The 18,484-nt window shown below is 40.7% G+C and overlaps 1 protein-coding gene across 1 annotated transcript in view; it reads left to right on the top strand.

Annotated features, from left to right (window-relative positions):
- Positions 1 to 18,484, top strand: part of LOC134205476 (vesicle-fusing ATPase 1-like) — a 35,353-nt gene that overhangs the window by 10,969 nt on the left and 5,900 nt on the right. The window contains exons 4-11 of the mRNA XM_062680751.1: positions 5,157 to 5,286; positions 5,347 to 5,435; positions 5,504 to 6,122; positions 6,186 to 6,521; positions 6,590 to 6,778; positions 6,889 to 7,179; positions 7,245 to 7,429; positions 7,485 to 7,646. Of these exons, the coding sequence (XP_062536735.1) occupies positions 5,157 to 5,286; positions 5,347 to 5,435; positions 5,504 to 6,122; positions 6,186 to 6,521; positions 6,590 to 6,778; positions 6,889 to 7,179; positions 7,245 to 7,429; positions 7,485 to 7,646 (2,001 nt within the window). The remainder of the gene's footprint in view (positions 1 to 5,156; positions 5,287 to 5,346; positions 5,436 to 5,503; positions 6,123 to 6,185; positions 6,522 to 6,589; positions 6,779 to 6,888; positions 7,180 to 7,244; positions 7,430 to 7,484; positions 7,647 to 18,484) is intronic.

The following is an 18,484-nucleotide window of genomic DNA, read 5'->3' as shown; positions in this document are numbered from 1 at the left end:
GAAGCTCAGCAACGACGGGTTCCAAGTACGTCTATCATAAGAAGACCAGCCACTCCAGGATGGGATGATGAATGTACTAAGTTGTATTCTGAGAAATCTGATGCCTTCAAGGCTTTCCGTAAACACGGAAGGTCTGAGCTGTTTGAGGAGTACTTGAGACTAGAAAGAAAGCTCAAAAATCTTCTTAAGGCTAAAAAACGTAGCTACTGGCGACGTTTTGTCGAGGGACGATCACGAGAAACCTCAATGTCAACGCTTTGGAAAACGGCCCGCAACATGCGGAACCGCACTTCCACCAACGAGAGTGACGAATACTCCAATCGATGGATATTCAACTTCGCGAAAAAGGTCTGTCCAGATTCCGTACCAGCTGAGCCGCTATTTCGAGAATCAACCCTTGATCCCGGTTCTCTGGGTGGACCATTCTCAATGCTGGAACTATCTATGTCTCTTCTTTCATCGAACAACTCTGCTCCGGGACGCGATAACATCAAATTCAATCTTCTTAAAAATCTTCCAGATATCGCAAAAAGACGATTACTTGACCTGTACAACTGCTTCATGGAGTACAACATCGTACCTCCAGAATGGCGACAGGTCAAAGTAATAGCTATTCAAAAGCCTGGGAAACCAGCGTCTAATCACAATTCATACCGACCGATTGCCATGCTATCATGCATGAGAAAGTTATTGAAAAACATGATTCTTTCAAGAATCGACCATTGGGTCGAGCAAAATGCATTACTATCAAATACTCAGTTTGGCTTTAGAAAAGGTAAAGGAACAAACGATTGTCTAGCGCTGCTCTCTTCAGATATACATCTGGCCTTTGCACACAAGGAGCAACTGGCTTCAGTTTTCTTGGACATTAAGGGCGCATTTGATTCAGTTTCCTTAGAAGTATTGTTAGAAAACTTGCACAGTAATGGATTACCCGTCATTCTAAATAATTTCTTGTACAATTTGTTGTCAGTGAAACATATGAACTTTACTCTCGGCACACTTACAACTTCCAGAAATAGCTACATGGGCCTTCCCCAAGGATCATGTTTAAGTCCCTTGCTTTATAATTTCTATGTAAAAGATATTGACAATTGTTTGGAAAGACAATGCACGCTTAGACAACTTGCAGATGATGCCGTGGTCTCTCTAAGAGGTTCATGTGCAGATTACTTGCAAAGACCATTGCAAAGTACCCTAGATAGTCTGACTGTTTGGGGACAGACATTTAGGGATCGAGTTTTCACCGCAAAAAACTCAGTTGGTTGTGTTTACTAAGAAGCGGTATCCTGCTCAACTGAAACTCAAGCTGTTGAATGATGACATCAACCAATCGTTATCTTCTAAATACCTTGGGGTCGTGTTTGATTCCAAATGTACTTGGAAACTCCATATTGAGTATTTGATAGAGAAATGCCGAAAAAGGATCCATTTTCTACGTTCTATCTCCGGAACATGGTGGGGCGCTCACCCGGAAGATCTCATCAAACTATAGAACGACTATTCTCTATGTTTTAGAGTACGGCTCTTTCTGCTTCCTCTCAGCAGTTGATTGCCACCTTATTAAATTGGAACGAATTCAATATCGTTGTTTGCGTATTGCCCTTGGCTGTATGCATTCAACGCATAACATGAGCCTGGAGGTGCTTGCTGGAGTCACTCCGTTACTGGGAGCTCTCACTAAGAATACTGATCAAATGTGGAACAAGTAACACACTTGTCTTAGAAAACTTCGATAATATGCTTGAACTGATTCGACATTCAAGATTTCTGAGAGTCTATCTCAACTACATATCGTCAGATCTCTGTCTTCCATGTTATAATCCACCTCGAGTTCACTTCGTCAACGACAGTTCCTCAATTGAATACGATCTGTCCATGAAACACGCTATTCAAGGAATACCAGATCATCTTCGACAAATATCTATCCCTTCCATTTTTTCTGAAAAAAAATGAACATGTCAATTGCAATAACAGATACTTCACTGATGGTTCTCGCATCAACGGATCCACTGGCTTCGGTGTTTTCAATGAAAATTATACCACCTTCCGAAAACTTCAAGAACCGTGTTCGGTGTATGTTGCTGAGCTGGCAGCAATTAATTTCGCTTTGGGGATAATTTCCGATCAGCCCGTAGACCATTATTTCATCTTCTCTGATAGTCATAGTTCTATCGAGGCACTCCGGTCGATGAAACCTGTTAAGCACGCATCTTACTTTCTTGCAAACATAAGAGAGCAAATGCGTGATTTGGTCGAAAGATCATTCAAGATTACCTTTGTATGGGTCCCATCCCGTTGCCTAATCTATGGCAATGAGAAGGCGGACTCGCTAGCAAAGCTGGGCGCACAGGAAGGTGATGTTTATGATAGACAAATCTCGAATAACGAGTTTTTCCCATTAGTCCGTCAGAGTACTCTTCAAAACTGGCAAATGAATTGGTCACACAATGAACTTGGACGGTGGCTATTTTCCATAGTTCCAAAAGTTTCTGGGCGAGCGTGGTTCAGAGGTGAGGACTTAAGTCGAGGCTTCATTCGCGCGATGTCGAGGCTTATGTCTAATCACTATTCACTAAACGCACATCTCCACAGGATTAAACTGGTTGATAGCAATCTATGTAGGTGCGGAGCCGGTTACGATGACATCGATCACGTAGTTTGGTTTTGCACGGAAAATGACGCGTCAAGAATGCAACTATTGGATACCCTTGTGGCCCGAGGTAAACAACCCTTCAGGGAAGTTCGAGGTGTTTTGGGAGATCGCGATGTGGTTTATATGCAGGCCATCTATACCTTTCTTTGCTCGTCTGACATCAAAGTCTAATACCTCATTTTTTTCTTTCTCAGTTTTTTTTTATTGTCTCTGTCTTATTGTTCCTTGTACTATGAAGCTCTGGCCATCCGGAAGATGCTCCCTGAAGAACCATACCTCGAGCACGACGCTACGCTACACCTGTCATGTCAAATACCCGGATGAGCAGCTGAAATACCTCAAACCTAAATCCCACCCCGTCCATCCTTAAATTACGTAATCTAACCTTGAGTCGCCACGAGTATCTTGGTCTATATCCCTTCCTCGTACTAACTGCAAGTAATAATGATATCAATTGTAAATATCAAAAAGAATCTCGTCTCCGTTAAGTGTTATACACGCCTGAGCCTGTCAAATAAATGCAATAATTAAAAAAAAATACTTTGGTTGACTTATCTTCAAAATTCTTTCATTTTGATCTCGATCAATCTTTAGACAACTTTTTTGGCAACTGAACGAGCTTTATAACGTTCGGTATTTCCAGCTTCGCTTTTTGATTTTGAATACCCATAGGCAATCGACAAAATCTTTGGGGTCTCGGAACTAGCTCCCACGTTTTGCAATTCTCGTACAACAAAGTTTTACCGAAAGGCTATCATTTCACTCCGAGAACGAACTTTTCATAGAAGCCTCGGAGACCAATAGTGTTATATGTAGTAATCTTTCACCGATTTTTCGCAACAAGTTTCATTCGACAGAGGGCAATGCCTAGTTGATCACTAGTTGATCAATTTAATAACGATCAACCGTTGCGTTTAAAAGTTAAGAAGAAAGAATTTTTTTTATTGTCTTTATTAATGAGGTTTTCGGCCCTTGACCGGTTCACCCAGGAGGGTGAAACGCTTGTCACCCGCGGTACAATGGCACTCTACCCAACATCGTTTTTGGTACTTCGGTTTTTGGTACCCTGTTTCTGGGTAGTATACCCGAATGCAGCGCTCATTTTGGGTGATTGGTTCGTACGCCGCTGGTGCCAATTATCGGCAATTAACTTCTCCTGGCGAAAACTTGCAATTAGTTGAGGTACATCGAGCCTTTTGTGTTTGTATGGCTTCTTTATGTCGAAAAATAGCTCGTCGATACTTCCGAAGTTTTGTTATCATGAACTAAACAAAATTAAAACAAAACATTGTACGCCATATTGAATGAATGGTGAGTAGGCGTATTAGCCTTCTCTTCAGTCCCCTGGGTTCACCTCATAAAATGAAGAAAGTGCATCTAACCATATTAGCTCCATATAAGGTTGGTGTCTTTGCTAAATGCAAGAAAGGCAGTATCAGCACTCGGTGAATTTAGTTGGGTTTTATTCTTATGTAATGACTCCAGCTCACTTTTGATAGCATCCTTCCAATGTTTCCAGTCGTTCAAAAAAAGAAGAAAAGAAATCTCTCAAGCATGGTACCACGGCTTAGTCAATGAAATTCGCAATAATACAGCAAATCCCCGTATTCGGCTTTCATTTCCGTCACCATCATTCATAATTGGTGGGGGTTGAGTTTCCTAACGTTGATAAAGTTGATTGTCTTAATAACGAGTGTCAATGCTGGAGGAATTTTGATCGTTTCATCATATCGATTCGTTTGGTTCTTTTGGCAGGGAAATATCGCCATACCTATGTGATTGCTTTGCCTTGCTTAGAATTGTCACGACTCCATTGTTCTTCCCTGTCATTGCTGGTGCTCCATCAAGGACATACAGACATTTGATCAGTTTGAGATCGATTGGTATATAACACTATGGGTATCCGAGCCTTCTATGAAAAGTTCGATTTAAGAGTTTAATGATAGCCCTTCGGTACAACTTTGTTTTACGAGAAAGGCAAAAACATCTACTTTTTATCACCGACGTCTTTTCCGTCAGAAGATCTGGTCTCTTCAGTAACATATTGTTCCAGCCTTGCCGTCCCAAATCAACTGTAGTTTGGTTGGTTTCTTCAGATTCTGAACCATTCACAGGACTTTGCGCGTAAAAGCTTCGTGCTGCGTACTGATTTGGTCTGGAATTCCTTTGCGATATGTACTTGGATGCCGAAAGAGGGACTCTTGGAATTCGTTGATCTGCTTCCGGATAACACGGGGCCACACACGATCTTCCGGGGCGTAATCCTGCTTACTGCCATCGGCGAGTCCCGCCAGTTGTCGCACACAATCAGATTCCTTTTCTAAGACGCCCTGCATCCGTCGGCCGAAAAAGTCCAGATTTCCTAGATATTACAGAAAAATTGATATACAACTTAACAGAAAGCATTGGGTTAGCTTTGAGCATCTCTTTGACATGCGATCGACCCCGGGACGTCCATGGCAAAGTGTAATTTGAAAACTTTCTTTTACTTCTTTTATAGGTACATCGATGTCTCAACAGCTCCTGGGCAGCACTTCATCTTTTCTGTCGAACGATGCCCGGACATACCCAACTACTGTATCGGCTTCTCCCTGCTTCAACGCAAATGGGCAACATTGTCAATTAATCAGGTAGGTTGTATTTTTTTTCTAATTCCCATTCTTTATAGTTAATATGAACTCATTCTTCAGGACATATCTGTGAAACCTTATTTTTTCGACCGTTCTTCAGAAGTATTGTGCAATGTTAGTATTGAGGTGGATTTTCTGCAGAAGAAAACGTAAGATCAATACAATTACCATGATTGTCGAATTCAATGTGAATTGAAACATTTTCAATTTTCTACAGAACCACGTTGGAACCCTATGACAGCGATCAAATGGCGAAAGACTTTGTCCTGCAATTTTCTGGTCTGGCGTTGACCGTCGGTCAACCGCTAGTGTTTAGCTTCCAGGACAAGAAGCTGCTTGGCCTGTGCATTAAGTCGCTGGAAGCGATCGATGCCAAACAGGAGGGCAAACAGGAAGCGAAGAGAACCAATTTCGGTCGACTGCTTGGTAACACATCGGTCACCTTTGAGAAGGCGGAAAACTCCTCGCTGAATCTGGTTGGCAAGGCGAAGGGCAAGATTGTGCGCCAATCGATCATTAATCCGGATTGGGACTTTGGAAAAATGGGCATCGGTGGTTTGGACAAGGAATTCAACGCCATTTTCCGGCGTGCGTTCGCTTCTCGAGTTTTTCCACCGGAAATCGTGGAACAACTGGGTTGCAAGCACGTGAAGGGTATCTTATTGTATGGTCCTCCCGGTACTGGTAAAACCTTGATGGCCCGTCAAATCGGTAACATGCTGAACGCACGTGAACCGAAGATTGTGAATGGTCCGCAGATTTTGGACAAATACGTAGGCGAGTCGGAAGCTAACATCCGACGGTTGTTTGCCGAAGCTGAGGAAGAGGAGAAAAGGGTAAAAAGCTTGTATTTAATTATTCGATAATCAAAACTAAAAGCTTTACATTTTCCATCCTAGCTTGGTCCAAACAGCGGATTGCATATAATCATCTTTGACGAAATCGATGCCATTTGTAAAGCTCGAGGAAGTGTCGGTGGTAACAGTGGTGTGCACGATACCGTAGTCAATCAACTGCTGGCGAAGATTGATGGCGTTGAGCAGCTGAACAATATCTTGGTCATTGGTATGACCAACAGACGGGATATGATTGACGAGGCTTTGATGCGTCCAGGTCGATTGGAAGTGCAGATGGAAATTAGTCTTCCCAATGAAGAAGGTAGAGTTCAGATTTTGAACATCCACACAAAGCGTATGAGAGAATTTAAGAAAATCAACCCAGATGTGGACAATAAGGTAGAGCATTTATAGCCGCGAGAGAAACGATGAGTTTCCATTGATTTTTTTTTACTTCGATTTTGTAGGAACTTGCTGCTTTAACCAAAAACTTCAGCGGTGCTGAGCTCGAAGGTCTTGTTCGTGCGGCTCAGTCAACTGCTATGAATCGCCTCATCAAAGCGGCATCTAAGGTAGAAGTCGACCCTGAAGCCATCGAGAAACTGATGGTCAACAGGGGCGATTTCCTAAATGCGCTTGAAAATGACATAAAGCCGGTAAATATCCAAAAAACATACACATTCTTGAAAATAAATTTGTTCTCAGGTATTCGGGTAGAACCGAACCATGCAAATGTCAATATATTATAATCAACTCTTTTCATTAGGCCTTCGGCACTGCTCAAGAAGCGCTTGAAAATTATGTCATTCGTGGTATCCTCAACTGGGGTCTGCCGGTCGCACACGTACTGGAGGATGGTGCCCTCTATACGCAGCAGGCTCGTGGTGCCGAAGGTTCCGGTTTGGTATCAATCTTGCTGGAAGGTCCACCCAACTCCGGGAAGACGGCACTTGCCGCCAAGCTGGCGAAGATGTCCGACTTCCCATTCGTCAAGGTGTGCACACCGGACGATATGGTCGGCTTCACGGAGAACGCTAAATGTCTGCAGATAAGAAAGGTAGTATTAATCGTTGGTAATCATTTTACGTTTCCTTGACACCATTTTTTTCTCCTGTATCACAGTACTTTGACGACGCTTATCGTTCAACGTTGAGTTGCATTTTGGTAGACAACATTGAAAGACTTTTAGACTATGGTCCCATTGGACCGAGGTATTCTAATCTTACTCTACAGGCTTTGCTTGTCTTGTTGAAGAAACAGCCCCCGCGGGGAAGGAAGTTACTAATTCTTTGCACAACCAGTCAAAGGTAATATTGTTTAATGTGAATGAGACGCACTAGATAATTGTACCAATTGTTTTAGGCAAGTTTTAGCGGATATGGAAATGCTGTCGGCATTTACTGCTGTGTTACATGTGCCGAATCTCTCAGAACCGGAACACATTTTATCAGTATTGGAGCAGGAACAAGATTTGTTTAACAGGCAGGATCTCTCCACTGTCTATAAGAGGATGAAAGGTCACAAGTAAGTACTAACAGTGTCTTCCGTACTCAGTCACGCAGTCATTCTATTCTATATTCAATAGTTCTATTATCCATAAGCCGTTACCTATATCTTTGATTTTTAGTTACAATCATGATTTGCGTTGTAGCTCATATTCATAATATGTATTAGTATTGGGATCTAAAAAACTAGCGGTTTGGTCAAGGTTAACACTCCAACAACCAAGACTCCCAACAGTCGGAACGCTATTTTCAAATCGCTGTATCTCCGCCGTTTGTGAACCGATTTGAACAATTTTGGGACTCACAAATTTTCCCGTCCTCTAAGATCGGACCAAAAATTACCTCTCGGGACCTTAAAACGTCGGAGCAAGTCTTGATTTTCATACAAATTGCGTGGTTGGTGCTCACCAGCTTGATGTTCATGCTGATATGAGTAAAATATTTTGGAATCCCTAAGATTTAGAAAGTTGCCGTTTTCTACAAATTTATTCAAGAGGTCAGGAAGAAATCATATTACTTCGGAACTCATCCGCTTGGCGGCGCTAGTGTATAATGAAGAATTTAATAAATAAATTTCTACAGCCTAAAAAGGATTTCTGCAGCATTTATAATCCGTTAAATTATAAAAAATGGGGGAATTTCTACGCAAATTCTTCAAGCGCTGACCGCAGCAATTACTGTAAAAAAGTTGGCAGTAATGTTGTCTTGAATTTACGAAAGAATTCTCGGAATGTTGTTCACCGGCATTCACCATTTCCACAGGAATTCATGAAGGAAACTCCGAATGTATTTCCGGAAGATTTTTTCCCCAAGTTCCCAGAGAAATTTCCGCAAGAATTTACGTTGCGATTTTCTCAAACATTTTGTTAGTGGTAATCACAGGAATATCTGTAAAAAAAACTTACAAATTGCGCCTCGAATTTGACGAAAGGTTTTTCGGAAGTTTTTACGCAGCAAGTCACCCGCAGTCAATTTCTGCATGAATTTCCAAACCTTTTTCCGCAGGAATTAATGAAGGGATGTCCGCATGTAGTCTCTAAAGATTTTCCGCAGGTTGTTTTTGAATAATTTACTTGAATTTTCAACAAATTATTATATTCAATTTATAACAAAATTCCAGAATGAATTTCCGCATAAGATCTCTGTGGAACTTTTGCATAAACATCAGGATGAATTTCGACAGATATTCTCGGGAAATTTCGAAACTCTACGCAAGTCTATAATTACAACAAAGTTGCTTAATTTATTACTTCAGAAGAAATTGCCGTTTTCGGCAGATTATTTGTGATTTGCCAAGTTCATCTATTCATCAATTATGATCAAATCTGGCCTAAACATTTATTGTATATAAATGCATCTTTGTGCCGAATTCCACTGACAATAACGGAACAAAAAATGTGGGTATTGAAATAGTTCTTGTTTACTTAGCTTCAGTATTTCTAGTAGCGAAAACTTAGATGGTCGGTGGGGGTTGTTAAATTAACTGCGATTTTCTTAGTCCTATTTTCAATTTGGTACAAACATGTGCAAAATTGAAGCTTTTAATCATATTTAAAATCAGGAATATTAAAAAACGACCTCGAAGAGAAGACGTTTAGTAGATTGTGGTAACCAAAATTGATATTTCACGTGTATTTGCTTAAAATTTAGTTCTGGGTCGCGCGGATTTGGCACGAAATGGATTTCATGTCGCGCGGAAATGGCGCGTATTTGGCGCGGAAAATATTTCAGGATCTCCGTAACAACCCTGAAACCATCACACTAGTTTTGTCAATACCGACAGCAGCCGGCACTCAGGATGCGCTTTGTGTGATATTCCTGCGACGAGCTCTGGGGAGGAGGGCAGCATCTCCGGGTGAAATGTGGTCTGGTATGGCAACCTGGAAAAATAACAGGCGCGGCAGTATATGTTTGCGGTTGAAAAACTGGGGACTGACCTGTGGGCAAGACTTGCCCCACAGTGCCAGCCGTTGCCGAAATTACTACACGATTCCTTCCAGATACACCGGCACTGGGGAAAGACTTTGTGTAGTTTAGTCGACTGCTTCGTTGTTGGATATACTGCTTTCCTCGGTTTTGATGCTGGGTGCGAACTGTTCTTCCTGATTCTCCGGTGTCGATGTGCGCTCTCATTCCTTTTTTCGCAATTTACAGTTTCGTGTAAGAAGTTTAGCAATCTTTTAGTGTTTTCCTCGCTGTAATTCAATGCGTCTCTCAGACTTGTTGTACTGATTCTATTGCCTTCCCTCTCTCCTACGAACTGTCGGCACTGAAGGATCAGATGCCGTACGTCAACTGTGACTATGCAGTATTCGCATGTGGGTGGAGGATCCTTCTTTAACAGAAACGTATGAGTCAGTCTCGTGTGGCCAATCCTTAGACGCGTTAGTACACGCTGATCAGCGGCGTTGGCCTGGTCCATCCATCTGTGTGTGTCACCCTTCACTTCTCGCAATTCCACTTCTCTTGAATTGAACCACTGATGATCCCATTGGTGTCGTATTTGCTGTCTGACCATTCGCAGCGCATCATCTACAGGGATGGGTATATCGATGCTTGGTTGTCCCCTGGCCTCGTTTGCCAGTCGGTCATCCATAGTGTTGCCGTTGATACCAGCAAAATCGGACGGGTTTGTTTTGTACTGTACGTTCAATTTCCTGGATCCACGGGTGTTCGACGCTCCTGATTCTAACGCCAGTAAGCAGCTTGCTGAGTCCGTAAGGATCACCATCTCGGTTTTGATGTTCCGGATTTCTATCGCCATCTTTATGGCGTACGCCTCCGCCGAGAAAACGCTGCATTCGGTAGGCTGAATGTTCCGACTATTCCATTAGCGTAAAATGCGGGTCCAACTGTTTCATCCTGTTTAGAACCGTCGGTGTAGATTGCAGCCGACCCATGAAAGTGGGTCGATAACAGCTGTTGGACAATTGGACGAACTCTATCCGGCAGGTCGCCGGCTCGTACACTTCTCTTAACGTCCCACACTATCAAGGGTTTCCGTGCGAGCCACACACGATTGCTTTGTCTCACTAAAGGACCGACGGTAGGAAGTGCTGTACCCATAAGTTCCAAAAGTCGATCTGTTGTTCGCCGGATCAGAGGAATGGGCCAAACACAATTGATACGTTTGCGTGCGTTTTGACAGTTTTCCCATGGAAAAACTGTCAAAACGCACGCAAACGTACCAATTGTGTTTGGCCCAGAAGGGTGCTGTAGTTTTGGATTTTGGCTAGGATCCGGAAGGCCGTTCGTGCTACAGATTGAACTGCGAGGAATTCGAAGGGGAGAGTTCCAACTTAGGCCATGGCTGAGATGATGGGGCTGGTCACAATGGCTCCGGAATCGTAGCATACCATTTTGTTATACGGGGGAGTGAGAGTCTACAGGGTCTCAGAACCTCCTCGGTCCTATTCCATATATCAGCTTTGCAGTGATCAATTCCGAGCCAACCTGCACGATTTTTTTACGTCTGTACAGTGCGGTTTGAATGTGAGCGTTCTGTCTAAAGTGACGCCTAGGATCCTCGACGCGCATTCGGGCTATAATAAAATGTCTGGGACTTCGTCGCAGATATGGAAAACCCCACGCTCTTTGCCAACTTGTCCACAGCTTTGATGGCGGTTTGCAGTCGGCGGTGTAAACCTTCCCCTTTCGCACCACGTGCCACAAGGAGGATGTCATCCGCGTATAGAAGGATTTCAACATCTGGTGGCAGCAGACGAAAAATAGGCTGCATCGCGACGAGAAACAGCGTCACAGATAGGACGGAACCCTGAGGTACTCCGTTCTCCAGAAGGTACTCTTGAGACACGTCCCCGCTATGGACACCTGGAAAGTGCGTTCCGAGAGGAAAGTTTGCAACAGATTGAGCATCCTTTATTTTTATTTATTTATTTATTTATTGTCGTCAATCATAATTGTAGACCTATTTACATTTGTATTCTTAACTATTCTAAATAACATTAAATAATGTTGATACTGTTTAAACTTATTGTAAAGTGTCATTAGCTTATAATACGAGAGAAGATCTGTTTCAGCTGTGTTTTGGACATCGATAAGTCAATAGTGTCACAATGTTTATTATAAGTGATCATCATTTGATTCATTGGGCCATATTTTGCATAGTTTGTTCGATGATAATTTACGGAGAATATTTGACGACGTCGTAAAGATCGTAATGGAATATAAAAATTAAGTTTTGATAATAGCTCCGTTGAGTCAATTCTGTTTGAAACAATATTGTTTATAAAAGTTACCATTGCTAAATCTCGACGCACTTTCAGTGAATGAATATTGATGAGCTTACAACGAGCTGCATATGGTGGCAATGGAAATTCGGTCCACCCTAACTTTCGTAGGGGAAATGACGGCTTTGGCAGGTTTTGTTCTATTATTGGCAGGGGGTTTTCTAAAACCAATTATGCTCAAATTTGGCCTAAACATTCTTTGCATATCAAAGAATATTGTTTCCAAATTTCATAAAATTTGGTCAACAAAAACCCCCTGCCAATAATAGAACAAAACCTGCCAAAGCCGTCATTCCCCCTAGTGCATATAATAAAAATTGTTTTTGAACTGACTCAATTATGTTGGCATGAATAGCTGAAAATGGGGACCAAACTATGCTGCAATATTCTAAGATTGGTCTTACATAAGCTGTATATAGTGTTTTTATTGTGTATGGGTCCTGAAAATTGTAACAGAATCGTTTTATAAAACCTGACATGTTGTTGGATTTGCTTACAATTAAGTTATAATGATCGATGAAAGTTAGTTTTGAATCCAATATTACTCCCAAATCTCTTACTTTATTGCTTCTTACTACGTTCTGATCATCAAAACTAATATTTGCGCTGAGTATGTTTCGTTTTCTGCTGAAGGTTATTAAGTTGCATTTTCGATATCCTCGACAGTTCTGATTTTTAGGAAAAGTTTCATGTCATCTGCATAAATTAAGACATTCAATGTATGAAGCACAAGAGGGAGGTCATTTACAAATAAAATAAAAAGTAATGGACCTAAATGAGATCCTTGAGGAACTCCAGAAGAGGCTTGTATTGGGGTTGAAAATTTTCCTTTGTATCTTACAATTTGAACACGACTTGTCATGGGCGTAGCCAGGATTTCGATTAGGGGGGGGGCCAAATTTTTTAGGTCTTCTGAATCGTTGTTTTATAGTAGTTTTATAAAAACACATGAATATTAGTGCTTGGTACTTTTTCCTTCTAAGCTCCAAACACTTTGAAACCAAATCCACAACCAACAGTAAAGGCTGAATCTCAACAGCGCGTTGCGCGTCAGCGTTTTGTACTAAAACGTAATGCCAATAAACGTGACGCATTCACGCCCGGATTCTTCAGGAATGCCTCCAGCAATTTCTTCGGCAATGTCTTCAGGAATTCCACCATCAATTTCGCCGGGAATTGACCGAAAATTCCACCATTATTTACTCCAAGAAATCCTCCACGAATTCTTTTATAAGTTCTGCAGGGAATTCTTCAGATAATTCTTTCGTGGTGTTTCTCATAAAAAAAATCTGAAAAATTGCACCGTGGAATTCCTAAGAATATTCCGTGAAAATTCCGCAGAATTGCCTATAAACATTCCTGAGAATTCCGCAAAAAATCTTCGAACTTCCTGTGTAAATTCCATATTTTTTTCCGTAAAAGTTTCGAATAATTTCTTGTGAAAGTTTCGAATAATTTCTTGTGAAAATTTCAAAGAATTTCTCCAGAAATTCCACCGAAAATTTATACAGAAGTTATACCGAAAATTTCTCTGGGAGCTCTTCAAGGAATTTTCCGGGAGGTCCTCTGATGATGATGATGGTCCTGCTACATACCCCTACAAAGGTTTCAGCTAGATGAGATTTGTTTATAAGATGAATTCTCCAAGATTTTTTCCGAGAAGTCTTCTGGTAGATTCACTGGCAGTTCCTCCGGAGGTTCATTTAAAAAATCTCCCGGGAGTTTCTTGAGAAATTCCTCCGGGTATTCCACCAGTAGCTCTTCCAGGAGATCATTCAGGCTTTTTTCAGGAAATCATTTAGGCTTTCTTCAGAAAATTAGCTGGAAATTCCTCCCGAAATTCTTCCGATAGTTTTCTGGGAGTTTCTCAGGAGGTCCTCTAGGAATTCTTCTAGGAATTTCTCCTGAAATTCCTCCGGGAGTTCTTACAGGAGCTCCTCCGGCAGTTCCTACGTGAATTCTTCCGGGAGATCCACCAGCAGTTTTATGAGCATTTCTCCGGGAGTTTCACCGGCAGTTCCTTTGAGAAGGAACTCCCGGAGTAATTTCCGGAGAGGAATTTTTGTAGGAATTCCCGGAGAAAGTATCAGAGGAATTTTCGGAAGAACTGCCAGAGGAACTTCTAGATGAATTTATTGAAGAACTACAGGAAGAATTTCCGGAGGAAATCCTGGAGGAACTCTCGTAAGAACTTCTGGATGAATTCCAGGACAAACTCCTGCAAGAATTCTTAAAGGACCTCCCGGAGGAGCTCCCAGAGAAATTTTCCGAGGAACTTCTGAAGGAATTTGTAGATAAATTCCCAAAGAAAGCCTTAATGAACTCCTGAAAGAAAGTCTGAATGAATTTCCGGAGGAACTACTAGTGGAACTCCCGGAGAAATTTCCAGAGGATCAGCCGATGGAATACCCGGATTTGAATTTTTAGAGGAACTTCCGAAATCCCATTTCCCTTGAAATTCCTGCGAAATATCCTCAAAAAAATCCCCTGTAAAGTTCCTGGAGAGATTACTAGAGGAACTTTTGGAAAAACTCCTGGGGGAGCTCCCGGAGGAACTCCCACAAGCACTTCCAGAGGATTTCTCACAAGTTAGTACTGAAATAATTATTGGAGAAGTTCATGAAGGAATTCCTGGAGAAATATCAGAAGGAATTACCGAAAAAATACCAGGAGGAATTAATGCAGAAATTACCAGATGAAATCCAGAAAGTATTCCCAGATGAATTGCTGTTCTTTGTTTGTTCTGAAGAAATTCCTGGAAGAACTCTTGGAAGATATCTTGGAGGAACTCTAACATTAATTTCCGAATGAAATTCTGGAATAAATTCCGAGTGAAGTCCGGAAAGAATTCTAGAACAATTCCGCGGAAAAAAATCTGGAGAAATTCCTGAAGGAAGAGAAAAATTTCCGGGGAAATACTTGGACGAATTCTTGGAGAAATTCCTAAAGAAATTTCTAGAGGAATTCTTGAAGGATATTCTGAAATAATTGCGGAAAGAATTCCAAAATGTAATTCTAGAGGATTTCGCTATTGAATTTTTAAAGGTATTCCCGGAAAAAGTCCTGGAAGTTAAGGCTTCCTTACACCTCGGGAAAATTTTCCGCTGGATTTTGGTCCCCGTGCATTTTAAATGGGGCCGGGATTTTGATTTTCCATGCCCAAATCCAGAAAACATCGCATATGCAAAAATACATGGGGAAAAAATCCGCGGATCAAATTCCCGAGGTGTGAGGCTACCTTTATCCCGGAGGAATTTAAGGAAGAGTTCCTGGAGGAATGCCCAAAGCAGTTTCTTATAGAATAGCAGATGAAATTATGGAGCGAAATTGATTTCCGTCATAAATTACTGAAGAAACTTCTAGTGGAATTTTAGAAGGAAATTTTGTATGTATTCTTGGAGGAACTCTAGAATTCATTGCTGAAGGAAATGTCGCAGATTTTCCTGGAAGAATAGCCGAAGAAATGTCTAGAAGTAAAACTTGAAGGGAAGAAAAGAAATCTTCAAGAAACTTCCACATGAATTTCCTAAAACAAAATTAGTTGGGGGTTTCTAGATAAGGAGAAATTACAATTACAGGAGAAGGATTTTCAAACGATTTTCAGAGGAATTTGTGGATAATTTTCCGGAATTTAGAAGTTCCCAGGGAAGCTTCTAGAAGGATTTCTAGGAGAGTTCTTGAGCCCGAAATGTTACGAGCTGTTTTGAAATTTCATATAGTATGGATCATGGATACCCTTATAAGTTTTTTGGGAATCTTTTGAATTTCAAAAACCTATTCCTGAATATGATTGGATCGTAAAGTGCACATGTTTAAGCGAATCCATTTCAGTACCCGTTCAATCTTTCCACCATTTAGGGGGGGGGCGACGCCCCCCCCCCCCTGCCCCCCTCTGGCTACGCCCATGCGACTTGTTAGATACGATTCAAGCCAATGAAGAAGTTTTGGTTGAATTCCCATCTTCTGCAGTTTGAACAAAAGCATGGGTAAATTTACATTTATTTATTTATCAAATCAACGCGATCAAACGCTTTGCTAAAATCTGTGTACAAGGCTTCTATATGGTGACCACTATCCATTGCATCCAAAGAATAATTAACGAATTCTGTTAGATTTGTGGCTGTCGAACGACCTTTAAAGAAACCGTGTTGCTTAGATGTGATTCGATTTTTAATTTGAACAAATATTTTTTCATTAACAATTGCTTCGAACAATTTCGGTATGCAAGATATAAGAGCAATACCACGATAGTTACGAACATTGGATTTTATACCAGATTTAAAAATTGGAACTAAAAATGATTTTTTCCATATTAACGGAAAACATCCTGATTCCAGTGACATGTTGAAAATCCAGAATAATGGAGCAGTAAGTTCAATTGCTAGAGTCTTAATAAACACTGGAGGTATTCCATCGGGTCCGAAGCTCTTAGACCCATCTATAGATGTTTCAGGGCATCACAAATTTCGTGTACATTCAGTTTAACCGGCACTTCTTCCATTATTATATTGTGCAATGTGTTATAAAACTTTTCTGTCGCTTCATCAACATTTTGTTCATTCCTTATAGCAGTTTGCCAATCTATATTCTTTAGTTTATGCTTTATATTTCCGTAGTTGGCTGATTGATAATAGAAGATTTCTTCAAACTCACATTCGATTGGTATATCATTAACGTGTACAAACAAAGAGAATTCAATTGCTGTGTGGAATACTTCATTTCGCCAAAGAGAAGCTAGTGATTCATTTACACAAAAATCTTCATAACAGTTAGTCAGCAGTAGATCTAGATAACACTTTTGGATATTCTTCACATGATTGATTTGATTTAATCCTAAGTTAGCAATTTTATCGAATACAAAATGCAATAGCTCATTTTCCCCTATCATAAATATCTCTGCGAGCATTATTTGGAGGAATATAAACTGAAGCAAAAACATGAGTTTCACTTGAAGTTTGTACCTTGGCCCACATTTGTTCAAAATCATTGAATTTATCCGTTTTAATTATTTCTGAATTGAAAATTGTGGATACTGCAACCAAAACACCTCCTCCTGATTTTTTTCCAGACCGTTCGTAGTTTCGGTCATCTCTGTAAACGTTGTAATTATTACCAAAAACTTCTTCATTTTTAACACTATCGTCCCAACTTGTTTCAGTCGCTAAAATCACTTTGAAAGATGTACTTAAAACATTATTTTGGATTTCAGTCATTTTAGCAGCGCTTCTCATCCTATTGAAATTTTGACAATATACCGATATCTCCTGAATATTGCTATTTGTAGCACTGTTTTCACTTATTACATTATTAGTGTGATTTTCGCCATCGTCATTAATATTAATACAATCACATATAAAATTAGTCCTATCTGTTTCTTCTATAAAGTGCGTCAGTTCCGGCAAAAACAATGGCAAGTTCGGCGTCTTTCAGTTGCACTTGTTCGGTTCAAATATGTTGGGCGTTCATCAGTAGGGTAGGGGTTCAATACTTCACCTCTCTGAAAATTAATGTATGGCCCATGAGGTCCATACGATCCATTCGTTGATAGCGGTGGTCCCGAAAATTGAATTTTGGCTGCAGCTAATAACTCTCTGTCCAAAGGGAGGCTCGCTGTATGATTCCTCTTGTCATAAATATCTCCCTGGTTAATAAACACATTGCGCTCCGTCGAATTTCTCGGGAACGGATATATGTTGTTGTTGGATTTCACTTCATGGCATTTTTCGACCCGTCGGTTATTTTGAATGTTGTATCTGTTGCGCTGGGTTTTCAGTTGCTTTTTCCGCTTAATAGCTTTATCTCTCGCTTTTATTTGCTGAGTGCGGCGATGTTCGCGTAGATCGTACTCCGTCCAATCCGCTCGCCAAACTTTTTTTGATCCTAACATACGACAGGTTAAGGTTGAGTTATGGTTCACTGCTTCTGAATTAGTGTTGGGATCGGACGGTGGTTTAAGGTTCTCAATGTTAATTAATGGCTCAGAATTTGAGCTAGGATCCGACGGTGGCTCTGATGAAATATGAACATCACTTAACCCTCTCCCGCCAATGGTGTCTGTGGTGCACCATCAAATTTTGCACCTTCTAACCTTCATCGAATTGTTTCAACAACAAAAAGGAATATTGGACACATCTTTATGGTTCCATTAGACTGGAAATATAATCAATTTTGAGTACAAATAGTGAAACTATTGAAAACAATCAATTAACTATTGATTTACAATCAAAAACTTTTTTTTTCGTTTTCCACTAATTTTGGCTATGCCAAATAACTTTTGTTCTAGCATTTTTCTGAAAGATGATTCCTTCCTATTGAAATCTTTGAAAAAAGTCGTGAGCGGGAAAGGGTTAAACGGCTGTCCAATGAACTAATTGCACTAGTTAATGATTCTGTTGCGGCATGTTGGTTAGAAATAATGTTCTCTGCTGAAGACTTTAATTCATCAAGTATATCCAGTCCCAGCATTGGATTGGAGTTCATTGTGAAACTTGCTGCTGTGTCAATGGACAGCTGATTGAGCTGATTTATATCATTATTTATGTTGCGCAGGTCAGTTGATAAAACTGCTGACATCGATTTCATAGTTGCTTCCATATTTTCCTTAGCA

The sequence above is a fragment of the Armigeres subalbatus genome, chromosome 1, assembly GCF_024139115.2.
Source record: "Armigeres subalbatus isolate Guangzhou_Male chromosome 1, GZ_Asu_2, whole genome shotgun sequence".
NCBI classification, from domain to species: Eukaryota; Metazoa; Arthropoda; class Insecta; order Diptera; family Culicidae; genus Armigeres; species Armigeres subalbatus.
The sequence above is the reverse complement of the archived record's forward strand: the minus strand, read 5'-3'. Positions and strand labels throughout refer to the sequence as shown.